General features: G+C 43.7%; 1 protein-coding gene across 1 annotated transcript in view; it reads left to right on the top strand.

Moving 5' to 3' along the window:
• ANO2 (anoctamin 2) overlaps positions 1 to 26,980 on the top strand; it is a 153,495-nt gene that overhangs the window by 88,209 nt on the left and 38,306 nt on the right. The window contains 1 exon segment of the mRNA XM_048515346.1: positions 6,920 to 6,937. Within this exon segment, the coding sequence (XP_048371303.1) occupies positions 6,920 to 6,937 (18 nt within the window).

Below are 26,980 nucleotides of genomic sequence, written 5' to 3'. Positions count from 1 at the left end.
TCACTTACTGACTTTTCTAGTAATGTATGAGCCATCGGATTCTAACAAGTGCAAAGTACAAGTCATTTAAATAAATAAAGAGACCCTTTCTTCCTTGGAAAAAAAATTGCCGGTGTTATCAGCACCCTGCAACACATTTTAAAATATTGTTTGTACATTCCCTTCAGTATTTGACAAAGATCTCTGTGGGACCTGAAAACATATTCCCACATTTAAACCTAGCACTCTTAATGTTGCACCATGCAGGTAAAGATAGACAAAGGGAGAGAATAAACAAAGTGAGGGAATAAAATTGATGTAGAAGCTAAAGTGGGGGGACAAATAAGGAAAGAAATCATCCCCTTGTCTACAGTATGCAATATTAGGAAGCATATCATTTACCATAAACTAAAATGTGGCTTTCTGTGTGCAGAATGGCAAAGAAAACATGTTAACTTTAGCTGGTGTCATGTGCTCCATATTGCTTTAGAGAGGTGAATTATGCAAAAATGTTTTTAAAATGCCCACTGGGCATTGTGTTGTGGTAAATGGGATTTTTATAAAGCACGTGTTGCTGTATTTATTGTATTATAGTTTCACTGTGTAACACGTTTGCCCATCAAGGTAACTGTTCTTCACCAAGCAGTAAATATTTTATCTGCTCCATTCAGCATGAGGGAAAGAGCTTGTCAAGAGCAGAGCTGATACAAAAGGTTGGTGTTGATTTATCGCTGCAGCGATGCCCTGCAGGTGCTAATATTTCAAAGGAAAGCTTTTTGAAGGGCCTGAAACATTTACAATGAATGCCTGAGGTAAAGCAGCAGAACAAACAGGGAATTATTATGAATCATAATGTGCACCTGAAAAGAGACAATGGGAAGTTCTAAAGGATGGCGCCTGAAAAAGCTTGACTGAGCCCTCTTATCATAATTGGGATGGGAAGGAGGAGATTATCCTAATGACTTAACAAATGCAGTAAACAAGACATAAGCTACAACATCTGTGATGGACCACCACACCTCCTTAACTTCTTCAGGCAGGGAAACCACTCATTAACCCGCCTTGTTAATTTTTTCCACCTTTTTCTTTCAAAGACTGAGGTTCTTCAGAAATATAGTAGCATTTGGTATAATAAAAGCACTTCCCTGAACCCTGTACCTGACCCAGAAGATGGAAGGATAATCCATTGACTTTAAATCCTTTCTAGGCAAATCCCTCAGTAAGGCACAAATAAAATCAATACTGATTCAGATTTTAAACTTGAACAGAATAAAATGTTTATTAATAGAGAGGAGATGAAAAAGGGAGATGGCTAATTTGGAGATAAGGAATGGATGAGGCAAATAAGGCAGGAGAAATACATATCCACTAGAGCTACGGCATAGAGATTCAATATTTGGTTTTTTAGGCAGAGGCTTAAATAAATTTCAGCTTAGTTTCAGTTCTCAGTTAGCTTAGACATTATTTTAGTTACTTATTGAAATGTTACTAGATGGTACAGTTTTTATTACTTAAGATGTTCTGGCTAATGGATATCACCCAGAGTCTAACACAGGCTTGGCACATATGTACGTCAGTATGCTCACTCAGCCTCACAGTTAGAAAACCCTCAACTAAAACATAAAATATTCTACTGAGAAAACATAATGCAAAATCCAATACCCCAGACTAACTGGTATACTGGAATTCTTCCCTCACTTTGGCCCCTCCGCACATGCAGAATAATGCACTTTCAATCCACTTGCAGAATTGCTTGTAAATGGATTTTGCTATTCCACACAGTAAAATCCAACAGCAAAGTGAATTCAAAGTGGATTGAAAGTGCATTATTCTGCATGTGAGAAGGGGGCCTAGAAGATATTCCTAACTGGTTTATATCTATGGCCCTTCAGCTTGGCCCCTCAATAAACCTCTCCAACAGTTCTCTCAGTCTGTATATGTTATTGCTTTTACCACAGCTCACAGGCTGACATTAATGAAACCTGTCACACACGTCGACTGAACCTGTCACACACGTCGACCTCAGAGATATGTTTTTTAAAACTCAGCAATAGCAGATATCTCTTAACACCAAGAACACTAAAGTCTAAAAGCCTCTCAGATTGCCCTCTACAGGGGAAGATATGCTCCATCTCTGCATCATCAAGTGCTTCACCCAATCAGAGTGCATGGTTATCATCAGGTGCATTCCCAGTGCCTAAGGCTTATCCATTCTGAAAGATAAATAATGCTTTGTTTAGACAGAAGTGCCCTTTTAAATTCACACTTTCCTCTGTAGTCTGTTACAGCCTCCTTCTTATATCCTTATAGACAAATAAAATCAGCAAAGCTGAACATGTGTTTCAATGGCTTTAAATGGAAGTTAGTCAGTTTGGGAGACCTGACCAAGGCTGTTAACAATGTGGTGTGGAGGTGTGCAGTGTGGAACAGCATCCAGGGGGAGGTGCCCTTTCTCTCTCATTCTTGGTGAGCATCCAACAGTCTCTGACAGCCATGATAACAGTGCTTCACCATTCCCTTTATAAGAACTCTATACACCACTTGGTGCATCTGTCTGTGAAAACTGTCTCATGAAAGCCCATGCCATAATACATGCATTTGTCTTAAAGTTGCCACAAGAAGTACGGTATGTTCCTTTGGTTAATCCTCTCATTTTTTTTTAGAACTTCCTACCACTGATCATTTATAAGGAACACAAAAGAATGAGAAAAGCCAACCTTGAGTTCTTCATCACTGGACTCTAATCTGGAGAACTGGGTTTGATTTGAAACCTATTGGGGGACCTTTGGTTAATCACAGTTCTCTGTAAGTTTGGTTACATCTTGGTACCTATCCGCTGTCTTGTGGTGGTGCTGGCGTCTTGTCTGCTCAAACAAAGAAACAGAGTTAACTTTATAACTTCGGATGTACGTGCTCACTAACATGTAAGCAATGGCTATCTCACTGATCAATAGCTAATCAATAGATCAGGTCATAAACAGTGACTTCAGCAACTTGTTTACATACAAACAGTTAATCCCTTCATAACTGAGTTGTGACAGATGCTTGCAAAATTCCCACATCAATCCCCTCCTTGCCATGTGCAAGAATAGCTACCGAACTGGAGCTAGTTGTATCTCGTTGCAACCAACAACTATGTCCATATTTCAATGGGCGCATCTACACTGCAATGTTTTATTAGTTTTGTATCATTGGACTGTCAAGGTTTTCTCAACAAATCCTCAGAATTGCAACTTCTGGGTACTAAGAATTCTCCATTCCAGATCCCCCAGCTCTGTGATGGAGTGTGAAAAATCTGTTGGCCTTTGGAAACTCCTTTCAGAGTCCTCCCTACTCTCATCTAATCTTTTAATAGGAACTGGAAACATACTCTCCCCCCCCCCCCCATATCAGGAGAAATGATGGAAACAGCCCATCTGCACTGCACATGGCCCTTCCAACTGCACCTCGGATATCTTTGCTGGAAGCTGAAGTCTTTAATTTACTGTTCAACAGCTAGAGTCAAGTCCCAAAATATTTCATTTACAAGATCTTGTTACTGTTGCTGCAGCTTCTTTATCAGACACAAGGAAACAATAGAACTTTCTATGTGTACAATTGCAATTGTTCTAGCTTTAAACGGATATTACAGAATGGGAATCGGCCCAGAAAACAGAGAAAACCAAAAGGACAAGGCTAGGAAGCATCTGTCTTTGTAAAGAAAAGTTGGAGTGTTTGGGACTTTTTAGTTAACAACAAGAACAGATAACTAAGAGTAGAGGCATACACAATTGTCACTGGAGTAGAGAAAGGGAAACATTTTCCTGCCGCTATCATCATACTACAACTGTGGTCACTGTTGAATCAAGAGCAAATGGATTTAATAGCTAGAGGATCAGACTAGAATCTGGGAAACTTAGGTTGGAATCTCCACTCTGGCATGGAAATGTGTTGGGTGACCTTGGGCTAGTCACTCTGGCGGATTCCGCATGTGCCAAAAGCAGCAGTGTGAAAACAGTTTGAAAACAGTGTAAAATGGTTTAAAACGGTATAAAAAGGTTTGCATCATTTTCACACCGCTGTTTTTGGTCCATATGGAATCCACCTCTGTTTCTCAGCCTCACAGGATTTTTAGGGGATAAAATAGACAAGAGATTTATAGAAGCTGATTTGGGTCTTATTTGGGGAGAAAGGCAAGGCATGAATGAAGACAATATATATAAGCAGTCAGATAATACTGATGATCACTATTTTCCAGCAGAAGAAAAAACTTAGAGAACGGAGATAGCCTGTTGTTGAACTCTGGCCCATCCGTAATTGGGCACCACAGTTTCAAATATTCAGATGCTCTCTCTTTCTCTCTGGTTTGCTGTGAGTATTGGGCTCATTTGATGCCCCCCATGGCAGCCATTCCTCTTCTTTCCATCTGGTACACACATGTGGAGAGAAGGCAGTGGAGGTTTCTTCTTAGCGACATAGCTGATCTTTCATATGCCTACCCTCCTGAGTTGGCAGTTATGCCCACAAGGCGTAGCAACTGGTGACTGTTGTCAGTGAACAATAAGTGGAGATCCTTCATGTCCCTTGCTTGCTTCACCCAAGCAGTGAGGGAATGGGAAACAATAAACATTTTGCAGACATTTTTAAAAGATCTGCTTTGGCTTTTTTTGGTCCGCATAGCATGGACAAATAAAACATTGGCAGGGAAAGCATTTCTTTTCCCCACCTTCTCCCCAGCTCTTACTTTTAGTTTCCACTCAGCAGCTTCCACCCGCCATTTTCTGTCCTCTTGCAGAATGTTCTCACAGATTTGCCTCTGCGCAGCCTTCCAGTATATCAAGTTCATTAATAAAGTTAGTTTTTCCCCGGCAGAGGTTTAGCTACAAGGGGACAGGGGGCGCGATGCACTGGGCGCGTGCCCCTGTGAGGGTGTGGCGAGGGCATTCCGGGGGCGTGGTGGGGGTGTTCCAGGGTTGGACGGGGCATTCCGGGGCAGGAAGGGGGTGGAGGATGCACCGGTGCACTGGGCGCTTTCCCCCTCTGTTTCCCAGCAATCCTGTGCACATGTCTTTTTTCTTTTGTTTTAAATGAGATATCTGCAAAGTTACGACATCACGCTATCTCATTTAAAACAAAGGGGGGGGGGAAGGAAAAAAATGACACCTGGATGGGATTGGCAGTACTCTCCCAACATCCACCAACCTTTTTGGAAAGGGTGTGTGTGTGTGTGCCATTATGCAGTAGCGCTTGTTATTCAAATGAATAGGACTTTTCACTCCAATGGGACAACTGGGAAGTATTCCACCCTCCCTTCAGGTTTTCCTTCTTTTTATTTACCCTTTTCTTTCTCCCTTCCTCCCCCTGCAGTCTTCATTTCTTTTTATCCCACCTCTGCAATTCTTTTGCAAAACAAGGAGGCATTATGTTTAGCTCTTCCTTATGAAGTAGCCATTTTTAATTGGCGGTTCCTCCTATAGAAGTCCCTATGGCAGTGATGGTGAACCTTTTTGAGACCGAGTGCCCAAATTGCAACCCAAAACCCACGTACTTATCGCAAAGTGCCAACATGGCAATTTAACTTGAATACTAAGGTTTTAGTTTAGAAAAAACGGTTGGCTCCGAGGCATGCATGACTCAGGAGTAAGCTTGGTGGTAGTCAGTGGCTTTGCTTTGAAGCCCCTGTGCAACTCTTCCAACAGGTGAATCATGACCCTAGGAGGGTTTAGTCAGAAGCAAGCCCCATTGCCAGCAACCGAGCTTACTCCCAGGTAAAGGATTGCACTTTTGTTTTTCACATGAAAATCAGTGAGGTATAACAGCACTTAACAGGATTACCTACACAGCCTCCCCAAAACTAGGTCTTAGGTTTAATGCTAATAATCGAGCCCAGTGGCCCAGGCCAGCCTAGATGTGGGGGGCAATTCTGTTTGTGTGTGCCCACCAAGAGGGCTCTGAGTGCCACCTTTGGCACCCGTGCCAAAGGTTCGCCACCACTGCCCTATGGGTTTGGCAGAAACTTCTGCAGAAGCCATTTTGGGTGTGGTTCTCACCATTCCCTCTCAGAATTCCAGGGTACCTACAAGCTCAAAAACATTGGGATTAGGGGAAGAGGGATTACTGATAGTGTAAGCACTATAGAGTTTTGCCCAAATGCTAGAACACACCAAGCAATGTGCAGATTTCCCAACTAATTTTTCTCCCGCTCCCCAGTTGAGCAGCAGGGAGCTCCCTTTAAAGGCAGGGAATCCCTCATCACCAGCAGAGCCTATTGCAGCCCTATGGTATACCTGAGCGTTTGTTAATAAAGAGTAAAATCTAAACTTCTCTCTCCACTGACCCTAGAATGTCCCACATTAGAGAAGTGGGAACTGAAACTATAGAAAAGTAATTTAAAAAATTAAGGCTGGAGGGAGAACAGAATTTTTCATGAATGTATTTGGCAACCTTGAAAAATGCCTCTCCTTCTGTGATTTTTGATACTACTTGAAGAAACCTTTGCCTATTCATTGACATGTTCTCACTTTTGGTTGCCTTTGCTTGCCTTTAGTGATATCATCATATAGCCTATTATTTAATTGAATCCTTGATATTGTTTACCTGTTGTTTTTGGATTGGGTGGGGATTTGTCCTATGCACTGCCTTCACTGTCCCAAAAGCATTGCCTTCACTCACAATCACTCTCATTTGTCCTGAGTGGCGGGCATAGCCAATGATGATTGGCTCCCTGGTATTAAACTTTCCCTGACTGGTTAGGATCATTGTGAGTAATCTTGGAAGCAGAAGGTAGCATCAGTCAGTGAAAACAATGGCTCCAAATCTGTGAATGTTTCCACAAATTGTTCTATCAGGAAAGTATTTCTACTCTTCTGAAATCGTTTTTTTCCCAACTAAAAAAATCAAAATCTGAAGCTTGTTCTATGCAGCCCTGTACAATAAACAAAAGAAAGCTGCTATCCTGGAGGAAAAAAATAAACTAACAGTCTTTAACTCAAGATAAGTATGTTATTTAGGACAAAATAAGACATATCACCAGCTCTTGACCAAACATCTGGTGCTGCTGGGACAGAGAGCCTGCCAAACTACATTGAGAAATTGTCTGACTGTAATTGTTGTGCGTTTTGCTGGAAATGCCCTGACACAGGATCTAGGAAAACTGGCTCCTGTGTGCACTGTATTCCCTGCTCTTAAGCTCTGAGAAATGCTTAGCAGAACTGAAATATTTTTCAGCAAAAACCTTGCAAAAAACCTCCCCACCCTTGCATGCCACCCCTCCCTCCCCTCCCTTGCATGCCACCCCTCCCTCCCTCCCCTTCCCTTACATGGCTCACCTTCCCCTTCCTCTGTCTCTCTGTCTCTCTGTCCCCTTCCATCCGCTCCCTTGCAGGCCACCCTCACTCATTCACTCACTCCCCTCCCCACACTCCCTCCCCTCCCTTGCACGCCACCCCACACTCACTCCCCTTCCCTTGCATGGCACACCTCCCCCTTCCTCTGTCTCTCTGTCCCCTTCCATCCCCTCCCTTGCATGCCACCTCTCACTCCCTCCCCTTCCCTTGCATCCCACCCCTCCCCTCCCTCCCCTCCCTCTGCTAGTGTGGGTGGGCCAGGTCCAGAGGGGGAGCCCCCTCCCCTCCCCACATCTCCCCTCCCTTGCATGCCACCCCACCCTCCCTCCCCTCCCTTGCATGCCACCACTCACAAACACAGCCTACTTCAATGCGACCAATGAAACATACTCTTGTTGCGTCCCACAGCAATTGTGTCCCACAGCACCAAACACCTGGCTCAATGAAATGCCTCCCTCCCCTCCCTTGCATGCCACCCCTCACTCCCTCCTCCCCCTCCCTTCCCTTCCCTTGCATGACACCCTTCCCCCTCCCTCCCCTTCACCTGCATGGCACCCCTCCCCCTCCCTCCCTCTCCCTCCACTATGGTGGGTGGGCCATGTCCAGATGCCGGGTCCCCTCCCCTCCCACCCTTCACTCCATCCCTCTCACTTTCCTTTCCTTGCATGGCACCCCTCCCCTTCCCTCCCCTTCACTTGCATGCCACCCCTCCCCCACCGCCACCCCTCTGTATTCTGTATCAGTATGCTTCCTCATAACACAAACAGATATGTTAGTACATTTTGCAACATTTTTGTCCTTTGGATAAATCTTTTCACACTGACTTGCCTGCTGGGAAACTAGTGGGCATTTGTCAGGGAACTCTTATGTTCTGTAAAGAGTTCTGGGGTGTGTTCTCAGGTACACTTAATTTGGAGTAAGTTTTAGATAATTTCTGCATGGCACAATCATACCTGGTTACAACCGGTTTCTTACAATCTGGGTCTGTTTTATCCTATTATTTCCATTTGCATGGCTGCCAGTTTTGTGAAGGAATCCAGTGAAGACTGGGTGGAAATACTCCAGCTTATTTTGCACTAAGCTGGTTTTTTTGTATTTACATTGCACACGTATTTGAGCATGTCCGGTGTCCCGCATTCGGATTGGCTATTGTTTTTAACTGGCAGCTTGAATGGACACCAGGCAGGGAGATCTTGGAGATGGGGTGATCAGGTGGATGGGCAGAAAAAATTGGTGTTTGCACTGTAGCAGGCTCACCCCGGGATTTTTGAAAAGAATCACCAAACTGGTGATTTTTGAATACCTTGGGATGAGGGAAATATCGCAGGGCAAACCCACTTTAGGGTTGGGAACCATACGGACTTCTGGGCCGCACAAGGATATTTCTCTTGCTCAACCCAGGATATTTGGACCATGCAGAAATGGCCTTAGGCCTGTTGGACTTCACTATTGGCCCAGGTCAGCCAAGCATGTACTCTAGAAATACACTAAAGCTGCAGCTGTAGGTGCCATTGAAAGTAACAGATGGGCAAGTTGTATCTCAGGGAAGTGTGTTCACCCATAGTGATTTTCTCATTAAGTGAATTCCTGATAACGTCTGAAGCATCTTGACATAGCAGACGCTGAAAGCCAGCAGGGCATGGGACAGCCCAGTTCCCTGCATTTTTCTTAACGCTAAACCCTTTGTGCTCATTGGGTAAGTTCCCATAAAAACATGCCTGTGTTTCCCATGTGAAATTAGGATCCACTCAGCAACATATTGCAATTTTGAATGCCCGGCTATTTCCAGAACAGCAGTCCTTAGATGGGGAGGTTCACGGTATTTTGTCGTCGTTCATGAGACTGTAGCAGCAACACTGGAGTTTTTAAAAAATGAAACTCTGGGAACTATCGTTCATTCCTGGCTCCCAATGGCATCACATTAAGTATTAAACTGATAAAGCAGCTTAGGAAAGGGAACACAAATTGGGCCGGGGCGAGGGGGGGGATTAGCTTTGGTCTCAGAACAGTCAGTGTCTTGGAACAGTCGCTCCGAAACAAATGGAAGGCAAAAACTGTACAATGCTACAGCTAAAAACGTTTTTTGGAAAAAACTTTTGGAGGGTTTCATAGTTTCCCAACACTTAAAAATACCATTAGTAACCATTTAAAAAGAGAAAGCCAACATCAATATAGTTGGAATTTAAAAATGGAGCTGAATGTACAGCACTGAGAATTAATAAAACAGCTGTAAACAGCATTATGTGTGTTCCTCTAGAGAGCACTGTTGACTTGACGCACCCTGCCTCTCAGGGCCAGGCGTACAGAAGGACGAGCAGCACAGGCTCGGCAGCGTATTTTTCTGACACCCACAAGTGTGGGTGACACAAAACATTGTTTAAAAAACAAAGCAAAAGAACGACATGCTCAGTGAAGTGCAAGTCCGGTCTACATATCATGTGCTCCGGTCCCCTGGTGTATAGATGTGTAATTTCGCCCGAAGTTTAGAATATGCTAGCTGTTAAGAAAGTATTTGTTAATAAATGTCATGAATTAGAAATATGTATATATCATAATATAATGAATAACAGATTCCTGTAATGTTTTCTGATGAATATCTACAGTATATGTTTAGGTACTTTTTGTTATACTGTGTGACTCTTACTTGGATAGCTTTTTGGAGGTTGCTTTGGGTGCAGTGATTATATAGGATATAATATGTATTTTGCAAGCTTTTTGTTCTTTAGGTGAAATGATTTTATACACACACACTTATATACGTGAGGGGAGGGGGAGAGAGACAGAGAGAGACTCTTTATTTGGGGTGTTGTGTGGTTTCCGGGCTGTATGGCCGTGTTCTAGCAGCATTCTCTCCTGACGTTTCACCTGCATCTGTAGCTGGTATCTTCAGAGGGTCTGAGTGGCAGAGCCACAGATGCAGGTGAAATGTCAGGCGAGAATGCTGCTAGAACACGGCCATACAGCCCGGAAACCACACAGCACCCCAGTGATTCTGGCCGTGAAAGCCTTCAACAATAAACTCTTTATTTGCTTATTTTGTGGTGCTTTATTAGCATTTTGTATTTAGGCTACAATTCAAGCATAATTTCTAGGTACATCTATTTCCACGTCTCTGCTGAAATTAAGGGACAAAGCAGGGATAATCCAAGAGATTCATGGCTGGGACATCTTGGAGGTTTGTTTAAAGCAGCTAAAAGCAGCCATGAATGCAATTCAGGTGGGAGCTGTGGTCCTGGTGCAGGTGACATGTAGCCCTGTCCCATTTTACCATTTTCTTGATTCAAATCCTTCCCCTGCCCCCCACCAACATACACATGCTATGCCTCACTGGTGGGGGAATCTGCACCAGTTAAATGGCCCAAAGGATTGCCAGCCTTCTAGGATTATTAACCTCCAGGTGGATGGCAAAGTTATTGCAGAATTACAGTTAATTCTCCTGGAGAAAATGGCAGCTATGGAGGGTGAAATGTATGGCATGGGCGGCACAATCCTGGGCGGGGAGCAAATCTCCCTCTGGATGTGGCGTGGGCTTCTGCTGTTGCAAATGCCCTCTCCAAGGCTGTAATGCCAGTGGAAGGGGAAATCCATGAGCGTCTGGCTGCTGCAGTGCCCCTTGACGCCCAGACACGATGCCTGACCTTGCATTGATGCTTGCACACTGTCCCCAGCTACACCAGCATTCCAGGGGTGTTTCGGGGGCAGGGCCAACTCAGCCTCCAGACCTCTTTTGGTTCCCATATGCTGGCGGAGATGCTGATGGAGATACGCCACGGTTTTCACAGCATATCTTTATTCTCCCCTGTGGGGGAGTTGGAGGCTTTTGGGAGCTTCCCGCCCCCCGAGCAAGGTTTGAAAGCAGCGTCTTTGTACTGCTGGGGGGGGGGGGGGCGAGGACAGCATCTTCGTACTGCTGGGGGGGGGTGAGGACAGTGCTGCTGCAATGCAGTAGCACCTCTTGTGCAAACAGCACCCCAGGGACAGTGTGTTTTTTTTTGTCTCTAGGGCGCTGTTTCTTGGCCATGTGGAAACGGCCTCAGAGTTTTATGATCTCTGTGGCAACCATGGGGCTGTCTCAGAACTGGATTTCTAGTGTAGAGGGTGACAAAATATTCCTGTGTTTCTGCCACTCTTGTGTTTTCTTGTAGCTGTCCAACAAAACTTGTCTGAACTGTCATGAAGAGCTTCTTTAACAACCCCCCCCAATTGTGTAAACTAGATCCCTTTGGGGATAAGGCGGTCTATAAAATCCAATAAACAAACAAAGAAACAAATAAATAAATTGGTGACTTCTGTTTGCATTTGCACAAGCTGTGCTGTTGATAAAATTGCCTCCTTCCACAGTAATAGATCCCACCATTCAGCCTCAAGGTGTAGGTATAACCTATTGAAGTCACATGTACTCGGATGACTATCAGATATTAAAAATGGAGAATGTTGAGGAAGGGGCTTGCAAACCTGTAGGCATCACCTCTGAGCTCAACCCTTGCCTACTTGAAGTGACCCAAAGGGACTAGTTAGTGACAAAGCTTGGTTGTGGAAAACTGAAGTATGGGCTCCTTGTAGGGTTTCTAAGAACCAAGAAAGTTAAACAGTTGGCTGGATGGTAGAAAACTTGAGCAAGTCTAAATTTTTCAGCATTTTGGGGACGGGACTTGTTTGCTAGACCGATTTTAGTCTGGCTTCAGATCTGATTATGGTGTAGTTTTACTGTGCTGCTTTTGATTTGATTGTTTAGATTTTTTAAAAAATTATCTTTAAAGTTTTAACCCACCTTGGGGTACAGATGGGGTACAGATTCTAACAGACTGGTTTGCCATTTTTGGCCCCAACCTTCAGTCTGCAAAATCTAGGGATGCTTCTGTAATTCTCAAGTGAACTTTTTGCTGGGCTCGGAGTTCCTCTGAACTGCAGCCAAACTATAAGGAATTCTCCATTCTTCTGTTGTTATTTTATTTTTCTCCAAAGTTCTGCATATGTGCAGTTTTTGTGTGGCCTTTCTATTAATGCAGATGGGTACAGTTGCACATCTGTAAAGAACAAAACCCAGTAGATGCTTGCTAGAATCATTCATACAATTATATCAAGATTAGTTTTTGACTGTTTTATTAATACACGGTGACGTGGTGTGGGGCAGGGGCAGGGTAGGCAGTGGCTCTAGATACAAACCGTAGGGACTGAAAACTGCAGCATACCTCACATGTTCCAGCTCTGGAAGTAATTTTAGAAAATCTCCTACTAAAACCAGAATTAAGGAAGAGTGGAATGGAGTGCTGAGTGAAATTCCAGAACAATAATGGAATGGAATGGGGGAAGTCTGTCCATCCCTGCTAACTTCTAATTTTGGACTTGGTCTTGTCTTATGGGGGACACATTTAGAAAAAAAACCAAGCAAACACAGACAAAACAAAAGACCCATACAAATTGTTTCTTAGTCTGCTTATACTATAAAAACAGAGTATGAGAAGGACAAAAACAGCTTTGTGCAGACACAAGTTCTCATGAAGTTCAAGGAGCTCTCATCTATGCACTGTGTGCGACCATAGAAACATAATTTTAGTAGGTGTCAGATTTGTTTCTCTGCTGCATTCTTGCTGGGTGACCTTGGGCTAGTCACAGTTCTCTCAGAACTCTCTCAGCTCCATTTGCCTCACAAGGTACCTGTTGTAGGGAGAGGGAGGGAAAGGAGTTTGTTAGCCCCTTTGAGTCTCCTTGCGAGAGAGAAAGGGGGGGTATGAATTCAAACTCTTCTTCATTTACCCATTCTAAACACAAGAGAACAGTTGAATATTGAAGTTCAATGATATTCCCAGATATAATTCTCTGGGAGATAACATAATTCAGTGGAAAATCATTGTAATATATAGCACATCCACTGACCCTTGTATGAAAGATGAAAGGATAGCATTCCACAAGATTCAGTCCAGGGAAATGTGGAAATAACGTTCTTGACTTCTTGTTTGTTACCATATGTGAAGTCAGTGTAGAACTGAAGAAAAAGAACTGTGAGGCAGGCACTGTTCCCCCATATTTAAGTGGAAATGAACAATCCTTCTCTTGCATATGCAGAGCTAGAAGGCTTTTCTAGTGCCTGCGCTGTGGATAATTGACAGAGAATTCCCAGGACTAATTAACGATATATTTTCCTTGTTAAAACAGCAATAGTGCCTAGAATTAATTGCAACCCATTTTCATTTCTCTTATGTCACTATTTCGTACTGACACTGATACATATTGTACGTTTTATGTAGAGAGGAAGATGTTTTATAGAGAATGTAAAAAGCTCTTATGGAATGAGGAGCCATTCCTTAATTGGACTGTATATCATCAAGTTCTCGCTATCAAAGATTGAAAGTCCGACTGGAATGGCTCTTGTGCTTGGCCAGAACTATGTAGGAAGAGGCTGCTTTTTTGTAAAAAAAATGCAAGTGATACAGGTGAGATCCAGTTCATATTTATTCACAAGGAGTTACTGTCCCAAATAACACAACTCCTCTCCACCCATGGTCCAGACATTGTAGAATCTTAAAATTAGCCCTTAAGAGATGCTTGTTAGTTCTGTTAGAAATAGAATTCCTCTGTCCAGGGTTTCACTGAAAAAGAGTTCTAGACTTCACATATACATTTTTTTGCATGAATTTACTTCTTAATGGAAAATAGCCACAGAGAATGTATTTATTTATCAGATTTATAGCCAGCTATCCCCAGCACAGCCGGACTCAGCACAGGCAGACTCCGACAACAATAAATACACAAAAATATTAACATATCTGAAACTGTAGAACTGTAAACCTATTCTAAAGAAACAGATGGCACCCAAACTACATAACTAGCTCATATAGATGAGCTGTCCTCGATAGAGAAAGCTGGCCTGAGGATGACAAATCTCACAACAGGAAGGTCAGCAGCCACCAGCAGGCTCACAGGCCCAAGGAAGAAAGAGGCAAGGGTGGGATGGAAAAAGGGACTGCAAGAAGAAGAGGAAGAGGTTAGTAATAGTAGCACTTGGTTTGCCATTACTTTCCTCTGGCCCTTTCCGCACACGCGCAGAGCCAAGCCTCCACCGGCATAATTTATGCCAGCGGAGGCTCGGGGGCCGTTCGCACGCTAGCGTGCGAGCGGCCTGCACTTCCCCTTCAGCCGGAGAGGCGGCTTCATACGAAGAGGCAGCTCCCACCTCCGGTCGCCCCCCTCCACTCACCGTCCCATCCAGTGTCACTCTGGAGGACTGCAGGGACCCACCCACACTGCCCTGCAACCTCCAGAGATCGGAAGGCAGTGGGGGCGGGTCTCTGCAGCCCTCCAGAGGGATGCTGCACAAGATGGTGAGTGGAGCCAACGGGGAAAACAGCGTCTTCCCAGTGGTGCATTTCGCACTGCGCCGGCAGGAACATGCTGTTTTTCGAAAACCTCGCTCATTGAGGGGTGGCTTCACACACATCCTGCAACACATCCTGTGCGAACGATCTCCCAGGGACAGCGTTTTTGTTGTCCCTGGGATGCTGTATATGGCCCGTGCAGAAAGAGCCTCTGTAGAGTTTTCCTTTGTGGCCTCCCTTCTAACCCTGGTTAGTTTCTGAGATCTGATGAGATTAGGCCATACCATGCCACCATCCTTCCCATGTGTAGTTCAGAGAGAATGCTGAATGATTTAATCTTTGAGAGCATCCCCAAACAAAGTTCTCTTGAAAAACTGCTTGGATTGATTTTGATAACCGAAGAACTTTTCTGGGAACTGGATGTAGGAGTGTGCCTCTGTTTATTCTCTTGGGCTTCTCAGCCACCTTTGATGGCATCAGCCATAGTATCCTTTTGAATACCTGGCTTGGTTGATGTTACTGCTTCATGGTGCCTCCAGTCAGGAAGTTCCAGGGAGGTGAAGCTAAGGGACTGTTGTTTTATTAGTAGAACAGGGAAATGCAAAGGCAAAGAGTCATTCTATCCAGTGCATTTGGTATAGAAATTATCTGACTTCTTGAACTTCATGGGCATGGGCTCACTGATCAGTGTTTCTGTAACCTTATGATGATTATACCCCTAAGCTGTTCGCTGAGGTTGTAAAACTCAACCCCATCCTATCCAAAATGGCTATGGTAATCTGTGCCAAAATGTACTCATTTCTCTTTTGCATCTATTCAGTTTCACCTTGGGGTTTTTTTTTCTCTCAGCCACTTGATCACAGCTTCTAGATATTGGCATATATGGATATTACTGCCTTGATTGACTTATTCCTAGCAATATGCATTTGAACAGGAAGCTGAGAATCAAAACAAACACACACCTGTAATGGCATAACAGAGAAACATATCAAATCTGTATAAAGTACAAAAGTAGTACAATACAGGTTCTGCCAAAGAGCAACACACGCTAAAAACTCAGCCACTTTCAATGTTATTTCAGGATTCTTATCTGATAGGAGAAACTTGATTTTTCTTTCATAGGATTTGTGCATTTCTTGTAACAATGGCCGAATTTGTTGGACTCACCTACCATCGTATCTTGGACCATGTAATACTACATGTTTTGTAGTTTCGGGTACTCTTAGCTGATATGGACATATTCTGTCTTCATGTGGAACTTACCTATATTTGCCTGTTGTCATGGCGGAGGGAAAAATATTCAGCCTTGCCTGCATAAAGGCTCATTGGTGGGCTGGGATTGTTAAGGATGTGAAATAATGAACCATAGATTCCTGTAAAGGTGTCAGCCCATGATACCTAGGTGAACAAGTTTTTTGTTCATCCCGAAGTCCTACATCTGTCCTGTAAATTGGGGAGCCCAGGGTGGGGACTTTTGTTTAGCCTAGTTCGGTCTGTATCTGCCTCGGCTTTCCAGATACTCGCTAGGATTCCCACCATAAATTCCCATCCAGCTCTCTGCCAGGCGCGGCCAATTGGGCCATAGGGCGGTGGCAAGGGCTGATGGGAATTGTAGTCCATGAACATCTGGAGAGCCACAGGTTGCAGACCCCTGACCTAGCCGGACTTCTGATTGGCAGTTGGAGATCTAACTGGCTGAGCAAAATGGTTTAGCAACAGCTGCCCCTAAAGCAAAGGTGTCAAACATCATGATGGCAGGGGATGATGGGAACTGTAGTTCATAACATCTGGAGGGCTGCAAGTTTGACACCTATGCCCTAAAGCATAAAAATCTTCACTGTATGACGGAATATAAGCTGTGTGTGTCCAAGAAAATATTCTCAAATAATATGTTCATTTTAAAAGGCATCTTGATCAGCAGAGCTTCTGCTTTATTGGGTTGAGGACTGGCTGATTAGAGACATTTTAGTTAATTGAACATATAAATTAAATTGATTATTCAAATATCTGATTACTGATGCCCAAACTTGCATATGTGCACCCATTAGTGTTGGAGAAAATGCCTGTTTTTTAAAAGATGATGCTCGTATCAGGTCTTGTTTCTGACGAAGTTCCTGTGGGAAACAAGGAAGAATGTATCTTTTGAGAATGTGGCTGTTATCCATATTTTGTAAGCATTTTTATCTGCTCTGTTCAACATTACGATCATGAGCACCATTTTAATAGATTAAAAGGATTTTGCTCAATTAATCTAATTGATTCATTGACTGTTTCAGCTTTAGCATGAATAGTGAATTTATGTTTCTGATGTGTTTTTTCACCGTCTTTGTCAGATATGTGGCATTTGATGGATTGATGTCTTATGACATAGTTTAGTTTATTGATTACTATATTTTATTGTATTTTCATGGTTATTTTTATTGCTAATCACCTTGACAGAATTGGCTGATGGTCAAGACACAAATTGGGGGGGGGGGCAAGGTGGAAATGGGTTGCCATTTGGGTAGGGTAGCTGTTGAAAAGTATCTCCACTTCATCTTAATATCATATGAACAGGAATTGGTGAGCTCTGTCTCTTTTTTATATGGTTATTTATGTTTTTCTTCAGTCCGGTAGTTTGGTGATGAAACCAAATACAGTGTTTTAGTAGTTCAGATTTATAACTGTTGTTGAAGATGACATGCGCATAATTATCCACAACTGGCTTAACTGTATATCATATTCCCAATTCAAAAGCTCAGCCACATCTCTGCATGGTATAATGCAGATCTGAAATCCATATTCTGTGTTACAGTCATATTCTTACCCACAGTTACAAAGTCTCTCTAGGCAACAAGGTTCATAGAGTTGCCAACCTCCAGATGGGGCCTGGAAATGTCTTGGAATGATACCTGATTTCCAGACTATAGAAATCAATCCACCAGGGAAAAAATGGCAGCTTTGGAGGGTGAACTCTGCGGCATTGTATCTGGCTGATGTCCCCCCAGTGCCCAAATTCTGCCTCTCTAGGCTCCAACCCAGAGTTGGCAACCTTATCTGATCTGAGCCAGTCTTGTGCCTCCTGTGCGCAGTTGGTTCACAAGCACATCAGCATGCAACCTCAGTTAAGGGTCACACTGTGAACTGGCTGACGTAACAACCTTGGCTAAAAAGAAGTATCTTGGAGGGCATTAGCACGATTAAATGTGATGGCAGTGTGACTGAATATGTACCCCAAGTGTCAAATCATCAATAAGTGACTCTAGAATTCTTTCTTTATTAGTATATAAGGATAATTTCTATAGTCCAAGCTTAAAGGGAGGAGCCGTGGCTCAGTGGCAGAGCATCTCCTTGGCAATCAGAAGGTCACGGGTTCAATCCCCAGCATCTCCAGATAAAAGAATCAGGTGATAAGATGTAAAAGATCTTTGCCCTAGACCAGGGGTAGGGAACCTGCGGCTCTCCAGATGTTCAGGAACTACAATTCCCATCAGCCCCTACCAGCATGGCCAACCCCTGCCCTAGACCCTGAAGAGCTGCTGCCAGTCAAGAGCAGACAATTCTGACTTTGATGGAGCAGTTCTGACTTGGATGGACTTTAATGGTCTGAGTCAATATGAGGTTCCTTCATGTGTTAATTTCCTTTGGAGGCATTGCACCAAAGCACTCCATCACTGGGGAGAATTCCCTGAGAGTTTGGGGGGGGAGCCAAGAGGAAGGGAACATCAGTTAGTGATATAAATTCTATAAAGTCTTACCCCTACAAGGCCAGTCATCATTTTTCAAGTCCCAAGGGAATTGCTCTCTGTGGTCTAGAGACTGTAATTCTGGGTGCCACCTAGAGGTTGGCACCCATATTGCACACTAAGATGTTTTGACGAGTTTCTGCAGCAGACATATAAAAACCACTAATTTGGGCAGTGTGTGCATTTGTGTGTGTGGAAGTTTCCATGTAGCTGTGTGTTGCAAGATAAAAAAAAATTATTCTGAAACAGGCCTTGTGAATTTTATGACAAAGAGAGCAGACACATGGTTCCAGCTCATTGCCTTGTTTTTAGAAACTCGATTCCCAGTCAACAACTGGTTAGAATGCTCAGTTCAGTCCCCCATACAGGATATGAAGACATAAATATTCTCCCCCCCCAAAAAAATATCTTAAGTCCAGGTCTCCTTTTCCATTTGCATCCCGTGAGTTGTTTGAGAGACTGCACAGATGAAAAAGTTAACGTGTTAACGTGAGACGGTGTGTCCAGCACCACCGGGCTGTCGCCACATCAAGCACTTAAGACAAGCCCCCAAACGCATGATTTGCAAATACAATTTAAAAATGCTCTCTGGGATTTCATCATATCCTTCCGCTGGACAATGAGGGATTTATTGAAAATTCAACCCAAATGACGTGCCAAAAATGAGTGGCAAAAAGGACATGTGACCCGAGTCTTTGGAACACATTTTCCCTTCTTTCTGTTTAACCTTGAATATTCCAATTAATCCCAGTGGCATTTCTCACATGATTAAAGATATATGCATAAGTGATTTTAAAGGAGAGAGCCATTGAATGCATGAAATTCTTATGAATACATACTGGTTCTTTGTTGTATTTCCAGATATTGAACAACTGCCTAATGCATTTTCCTTTTGATATGTGTAGAAAATGTCTAAATGGCTGTCTGCAAAATCGCAGCATACGTTTGTGTGCTGTGAGAAATATCAGGGAGTCTGGAGAGTCGCTCTTCTGTCGTAGTCCTGACTTCTGGGCATGTAGGGTTGGGTTTTTTAAAGTATTTGCAGACATGTCTTTACCGGGAGCATATGGAGGGCAACACCTCCTTAGAAAGACACCTTCTTTCAATGTCTCACTTCCTTGATTTTTCAAAGTAAAATATGTAGTATCTTTTACGCTTGGAGATTCAGGTAAAACAAATACCAGATTCGGCCTGAACATATTCAGGCAAAAATCGGCTGAATATGTCCTGCCCGAATATGAAACGAATCCGAATGCAAGGTATTTGGGCTGGGGGGGGGGGTTGCATTTTGGCCTTCAGGGGGCACATTTTTAAAGCTAGCGGCACCAAAATTTCAGGGTATCATCCAGAGACTGTCCTGATGATACCACCTGAGGTTGGTGAAGTTTGGTTCAGGGGGGGCCAAAGTTATGGACCCCCAAAGGAGGTGCCCCATCCCCCATTGTTTCCAATGGGAGCTAACATGAGATGGGGGGATACCCCTTTGAGGGCCCTTTATAGGTGTAAAAGGGGAAAATGTGCAAGTAGTTTATGATTAGATTGCTTCAAGATGAATGAGGAGCTGTAAACTAGGGTTGCCAAGTCTAGGTTTGGAAATTCCTGGATAGATAGATATTTATTACGGCAGCTTTGTTCCATACCATTTCCTCTTTAATATCATCAGTGGCCTGAAAGACCAGCAGCAGGAAATCTGAGATTTATAATGTTTCTGAGAGGCTTCCTCTGCACCCAGGAATTCGCCATAAGAGGAGAAAAATTCTCCCACCCCCTGATACTTCTTTTAATTATTATGTGCCTGTGAACATGTGCAGAATGCCTTTTCCTCAAAGGTCACACTTGGGTTGGGAAATTACTGCAGATTGGGGGGTGGCACTTGTGGAAGGTTGGGGTTTCAGGAGGAGAGGGAAAGGACCCCAATGGCATATAATGCCATAGGGTCCATTTTCCAAAGCTGTTGTTTTCTCGGTAGTCTGGAAATCAATTGTAATTCCAGAAGAGCTCCATTCACCACTTGGAGTCTGGCTATTGTAAGTGACAGTCTTCATCTTCTTCAAAATATGATCAATAGGTGGGAGGGTCAAAAAGGAGTTAAGTCCTCTTCAATCGAATTCTCAAGGTGGAAACACTCAGAGTCAGTGGTGGGATCCAAAAATTTTAATAACAGGTTCCGATGGTGGTGGGATTCAAACAGTGGTGCCGCCACACACACGCACCTCCAGTCCCTTTTGGGCAGGGAGGTTGCTTTAGTAACCCCTTCTCAGCACTCAGAAAAAATTAGTAACCACTTCTAGAGAAGTGGTGAGAACTGGTTGGATCCCACCTCTGCTCAGAGTTAGTAGGCAGACAGAGTCCTGGGTCAGGCCAGCTGATTACATCATGGTGTAATGTCTCAGATTATATTTTCTCAAAAGGGCAGCCTGCAGGTGTGGATATATTGTTTGTGTTTTGGGAACAGAGAGGTTATTATAGTATTATCAAATACTTATAACTTCCCCCTTAAATTCCAGTCTGGATTTGAGTTGTAGCGTTAATAAAGGTATTCCGGAGCTTTTAGCGTAACTTTCTGGGCTTGGTTCAAGTTGTTACGCAGCTCTGCTAAAATAAAATCTATTCAGAAACTGATTCTCCGCAAGTCTCAAAAAGAGAGAGTCAGGCTAAAGGCCTGAAGATCAATGCTCAGTCAAGTTTAACCCCCAGAACCTTGGGTATGGGGAACTGAGCCTAATTAGAATCTGGTTCACCAGGGCCATTTCCCCACTCACTGTTTGGTGCGGGGTACTCACAGCAACTAACCCGGGGTTGCGGTGCACTCCCCACTGCACCACTGGCGACAATGCAGCCACCCCGATTCTGCCGCTCTTCTGGCTCCTCAGTGCGCGTCTTTTCCGCTCCTGCACGGAAGGGCGCCTTTTGGAAAACCCCGTGCAGAGCCTTTCCCCTCTGTTGGCTCTGGGCGTGGATCGCCCTCCGCCCGCCCCCCTTGGGTTGAGTCGCAGGCACTGTGGGCTGGAGAGCGCGCGAGGGAAGAACGGTCGCGGGAGGGAGGGAGGGTGAACTGGGGTGGGGAGGGATTAACCCACGCTCAAGAACACCCATTTCTTATGAGCACGGTCTGCCTCCGCTTTCAATTGAAGTGGGAAATCGGCCCAGATTAGAATCTGCCACTCATGTCCAAGAGTGGGCAACCAAACCCGGTTCTCCAGATTAAAGTCTGCTGCACTTAACCACTACATCATTTGCATGACAAAAATGGCAAACCACCACTGAACCTGTCTCGAAAACCCTACAAGGTTGCCGTAAGTCAGCGGTGATGGCAAACAAAACAGAACACAGCCTTCCCACAGTAGCCCAACATGCACTTTAACATTTTGTCCCAGGAGCAGAACGTCTGGCGGCCTTTGTATGACCGCAGGAGTGGAAAAGAGAAAAATCACATTCTATGGGCAGAAGTGGTTGCATCTGCAGAAAACATTGGTCTGAAATCAGCCTTTAGGGAGTTTGGCAACCCGGCAGACTTGAGTTAAGTGGCTGGTTCAGGTAATAACAAAAATGTTTTGAAAGATCATGTTTGCAGTTCTGTGAACCAAAAGAGGAGAACGAGAACTTGCCTGTCTTCCTGAGCTCAGTACCCCTTGTGTGTGTAACACACTCCAATTTACCTACAGCCATGATCTGAATGGTTTAAATATAGGTAGCTTAAATCGAGGTAATATAAATCATTGATCTAAATTACCAGGGGGGAAAAAAGGATGATTTAAATCAGTGATTTAAATTCTTTTTTTTCTCATTATCATTTGGATGCTTCCTAAATGAAAGTGCATATTAATTTGTTACAATAGTGACAAAAACACATTGATTTTAAATAGTGTGGCCTTTTTCCATAATCCAGTATCAAGCCTTAATACAAGTACATTAACGATTGTGCAGTGCAAGAGTTACCATAAATATTTTCTCCCACAGTGGCGTAGGAGGTTAAGAGCTCGTGTATCTAATCTGGAGGAACCGGGTTTGATTCCCAGCTCTGCCGCCTGAGCTGTGGAGGCTTATCTGGGGAATTCAGATTAGTCTGTGCACTCCCACACACGCCAGCTGGGTGACCTTGGGCTAGTCACAGCTTCTCTCGAAGCTCTCTCAGCCTCACCTACCTCACAGGGTGTTTGTTGGGGGAAGGGCAAGGAGATTGTAAGCCCCTTTGAGTGTCCTGCAGGAGAGAAAGGGGGGATATAAATCCAAACTACTCTTCTTCTTCTTCTTCTTCTTCTTCTTCTTTATAAAGAAAAGCGGATATTCACACTGCAAACATAAAATCTCTTTAAAACTTTACCTACCTAAAAATCTACAGGATTTCCATTTTCAAACCAAGTTATTTGGAAAAACAAAAAAATGTAGAGCTGGAAACCTGTTCTTACAAAAAAATCCAGTTGAACTTCTTTTTTAATTTAAATCTGATGGCTGCTGAGGTTTCTTTAAAAATTGTCAAATTTTACTCCACCCTGCCCCTCCTGCGTCCTCGCTTCCCAAATTATTAATATTCATGCGGATAAGTGTGAAGTCTGATTAACGCTAATAAAAGCTATGAAGAATGTGTAGGAAGGTAGGGCTACTTTAGGACCTGTCAAGGGACCACCATGTTTTAAAGACTTCTCAATATATAAACAGCCTTTTTTTGCAAATAAAAAAATTGGCATCCTATTAGAAGGGATCCTTTTGTGTTCTGTACTGGCCGGGATGCTCAGTCGGCCACTGCTTCAGCTTCACAACCTGTTTGTTGCCTTTCCTTTGAAGCTGACCTCTTCTGACATATATTCTGGCAAATTATGTCAAAATAGCCCAGACATATTCAGTTTCTCTTAAGAGACAGGGGAGCCACAGGTGATCCCTGCGCTGTTTTGTGACATTTCTTTTTTCCAGCCAGCTGCTGCCGCCTTTAGTAAAAAATGTTCTACGCAGCCTTCTGTAGTTCTTTATAGCTGCATAACTCAGGGTTAGTTAATACGGTTGACAAGATTTTGTAGACATTTCTGTATTTGCATTTTTTTTTCAAGCACTGCCTTGTTGGTAAACGGGTAATCTCTTACCCCTTTACCCATCCGGGTCTGCATAAAGTTGTGTGATATAATTTTTTAAAAAAATAATTGTCTCTTGTAGGTGTTGTTTTGTACTGCAATATTCCTGGCATACTCATTCATAACTTGACAAGGCAGGACTCCTCCTCCTAAGTTCACCTTGAGTTTCACTCAGCCACAAAAAAAAAAAAAAAAAAAAAAAACAGGGACATTATGGCGAGGATGTTAAGCCATGTCCTAGTGAGGCTTCTCATCACTGCTAACCCCTTTCTACATGTGTGTGCACGGTTTAGGAAAAAATCTTGTAAATACCAGCAGTGAAGCAATGCTAGCCTCCGGTGGGGTCAGCAAGTGGTAGAGAAATTGTCCCCTTTGGGAATGCTAGCTTTCGTACAGTTGTCAGCCCAAAGGCAGAATGGGTGTGTTTGTTGTGAGAGGCAATTCAGTGGTTGTAGAAATAATGGCAGGGGATAAAGGGGGCAGATTTTAGCAGAACAAATAGTTGGCCTCCATTTTCCCCTTCAGAGTTTCTGCTGCAATACTCAGTGACTCTCGGCAGGAAGAAGTCCTTAATTCAGAAGACGAAAAGCTAACAATTAGGCAGATTGATGTAAGGCAAGTATACAGGGGGAGGTAAATTTGAGAACTCTGTTCTCTTCTCTATTAACATTTTGCTGACGCTTACCCTCTTTTACCCCTGTGTCCAACCATTAAGCCGGAGGTGCTCTTTTGTTAATGAAAAATATCAAACAATAAACCACATGGTGAAGGGCTTGTGCAAGTAGATAAGGGATGACATCATAGTTCCCTAGGACACCCTCTCCTTTCAAAGGCAAGTCGCCGATGAAATATTGGCGTAGGGTGCTTAAGATCTTCAGCAGAGGTTCCCTCTTGCAGGTTGAATTGTTCTTCTTGGCTGTGGGTTCTTTATGATAACTCCTAATGATATAGGAAAAATGGAAGAGAGAGCTGCTTAAATGGGACACTCCATTAACTCCAGTCCTTGGTGATATACAGGTCAGACTGAGTGGCTGTGCTTGGGGAAGGATTTGGTTTTTCGGGCTTGAGCAGTAATGCACCCTTTGACACAACACAAAAAGCTGCCCCGGCTGGATTCTGAATTCCATGAGGCGCTAATTCATGAAACGATATGCTAATTCAAAGGAAGGCATCAAGTGGGATGAGATTTGGATGGCAAGTCATGGAAAGGCACTGATGCTCTTTCCAGGTCTTCTGGCATGCTCCCCATCCAATGGTCAGTGGTGATGCAGGCCCAGGAAGGGAAGGGTGTGCTTAGTTTAGATGGGAGGTCAATTCCTATGAGCAGGGCCCAGATGGCCCCACACGGACTCACAATTATCAGCTCCTCGCCAACATGGCCAATTGGCCATGCTGGCAGGGGATGGTGGTAATTGTAGTCTGTGAACATCTGAGCAATTCGATAGGTTGGGCCACTCCTGGTTTAGGACTACCAACTTCAAGGTGGTGGCTGGAAGATCCCTTGGGATTACTAAACTGGTCCCCAGGTAATAGAGGAGGAGGATGAGGAGGAAAGAGGAGGATTTTGGATTTATATCCCCTCTTCTCTCCTGTAGGAGACTCAAAGGGGCTTACAATCTCCTTTGGGCCCTTCCCCTCATGGTCAACAAACACCCTGTGAGGTAGGTGGGGCTGAGGAGGCCTCAGTGACAGAGCTGTGACTAGTCCAAGGTCACTCCAGCTGGCATGTGTGGGAGTAGTACAGGCTAATCTGAATTCCCTAGATAAGCCTCCCCACAGCTCAGCCGCAGAGCCGGGAATTAAACTCGGGTTCCTTCCAGATCAGAATGTCTCTTAACCTCCTATGCCACTTTCTGCTCCTCTGAATTCTGAAGAAAAAGAGGCTTTTTTTTCCCGCGACAGACAATTTAAAACGTTTTGAGGCAGGGAAATAAAACATTTCCTCCAAGGAGTTCCACATAGTTTTAATTCCCAAAATAAAACAATACATACTTCCAGCCTTAAAATGTTTTAAAATGCATCCTCAAGATTAGCCATCTTTTCTTTTGCTGAAAATGTTTTCAAAATGTTTTGTCTTGCTGTGTGATCTCTTTAAGATGTTTCCCATGCCTCTCTCTGCAGTCCCTGTGACTTCCTCCTCGGTGCCATTTTCGGAGCTTCACCCCATTCCATCCGGCCTGTTTATTCACCAGTTCTGGTGTTTTTTAAAAAAAATCAAGGGGAGGTGTCAGATTTACAAAGCATCAATTACAGGAACTATGGTGAATTGCAGCACGAAGCATGGAAGCATTGAATCTACAAAAAAATTAATTAAGAAATGGGAAAATCACAAAATGGTGGCCAGAAACCTTTTCTATAAGGGGGGGTTGTTTGGACATGGGGAATAAAAAAATGTTTTGCAAACATTTTCAGGTACTTATGTGGAAAAAAAAAAAAAGTCAGAGAGGAGAAAAAAAGGTGGACTCCTATGACCTCTTTGGGGAGATGGGACTCTTCTCCTCCCCCCCAAACCCTGTCCCAAGCCTAGGGCTCCGCACTCTGAAAAGCCCCCCCAACTCCAGCACACAAAGTAGTGGCAGAAAAAATGGCGTGGTGGCAAGCAGTGGGAGAAAATGAAAGTGAGAGCTCTGTCATAAAATTGCATGGGAGAAATAAAATGTTTCCTGATCTTCGCGATTAAAAGCAAGCAAAAGGTTGTGGAAAACATTTCCAGGGAATAAAAAAATCGCTTTAGTTTAGCATTTCCAAATAAAACTGTTTGGGACTGAAGCAGAACATTTTGAAAATATTTTGGGGGAAAAGCTGTCCCCAAAACATTTGATTTGTGTTGTACAAGAGCAACTAACTGTGTAATGTGTGAAAGTGCTGTGGGTGATTTTTATTCCACATTCACAAAACTTTAGCCGTTATAATAAGAATAATTCAGAGGCACATGGCCTTGATTTAGGAATCTTCTGCATTGTAAATGGGTAGTGGATTATTTGTGGCAGCATTTCGTCGAATCACAGAGCAACTATGAAGGGTGGAATGTGCTAGGAGCAGCAGTGGCTTAGGAGGTTAAGAGCTTGTGTAATCTAATCTTGAGGAAACTGGTTTGATTCCCAGCTCTGCCGCCTGAGCTGTGGAGGCCTATCTGGGGAATTCAGATTAGCCTGTGCACTCCCACACACGCCAGTTGGGTGACCTGGCTAGTCACAGCCTCTCGAGCTCTCTCAGCCCCACCCACCTCACAGGGTGTTTGTTGTGAGGGGGAAGGGCAGATTGTCAGCTCCCTTTGAGTCTCCTGCAGGAGAGAAAGGGGGATATAAATCCAAACCTTCTTTCTTCTTCTAGTAATGGCCATTGATATAGAATAATATCCTAAACCCTGTTCAGACACAAAGGGCTATAAAAAATAAAACCCCCCGCCAGTTTTCATACTCATGCCAGTACTGATTTTGTCCATAAAAAACCTCTGTATCTTGAAAGCTGTCTCTGTTTTAAATTCGATGGTCATGTTTAGCCATCTAGGATTTCCGGAATAAAGCTTTGACGATTACAAGGTTTGGACAGGTCTTGAGAGAAGGCAA

The sequence above is a fragment of the Sphaerodactylus townsendi genome, linkage group LG14, assembly GCF_021028975.2.
Source record: "Sphaerodactylus townsendi isolate TG3544 linkage group LG14, MPM_Stown_v2.3, whole genome shotgun sequence".
In the NCBI taxonomy this organism is placed as follows: domain Eukaryota; kingdom Metazoa; phylum Chordata; class Lepidosauria; order Squamata; family Sphaerodactylidae; genus Sphaerodactylus; species Sphaerodactylus townsendi.
Note: the sequence above shows the minus strand (reverse complement) of the source record. Positions and strands in the feature narration are given on the sequence as shown.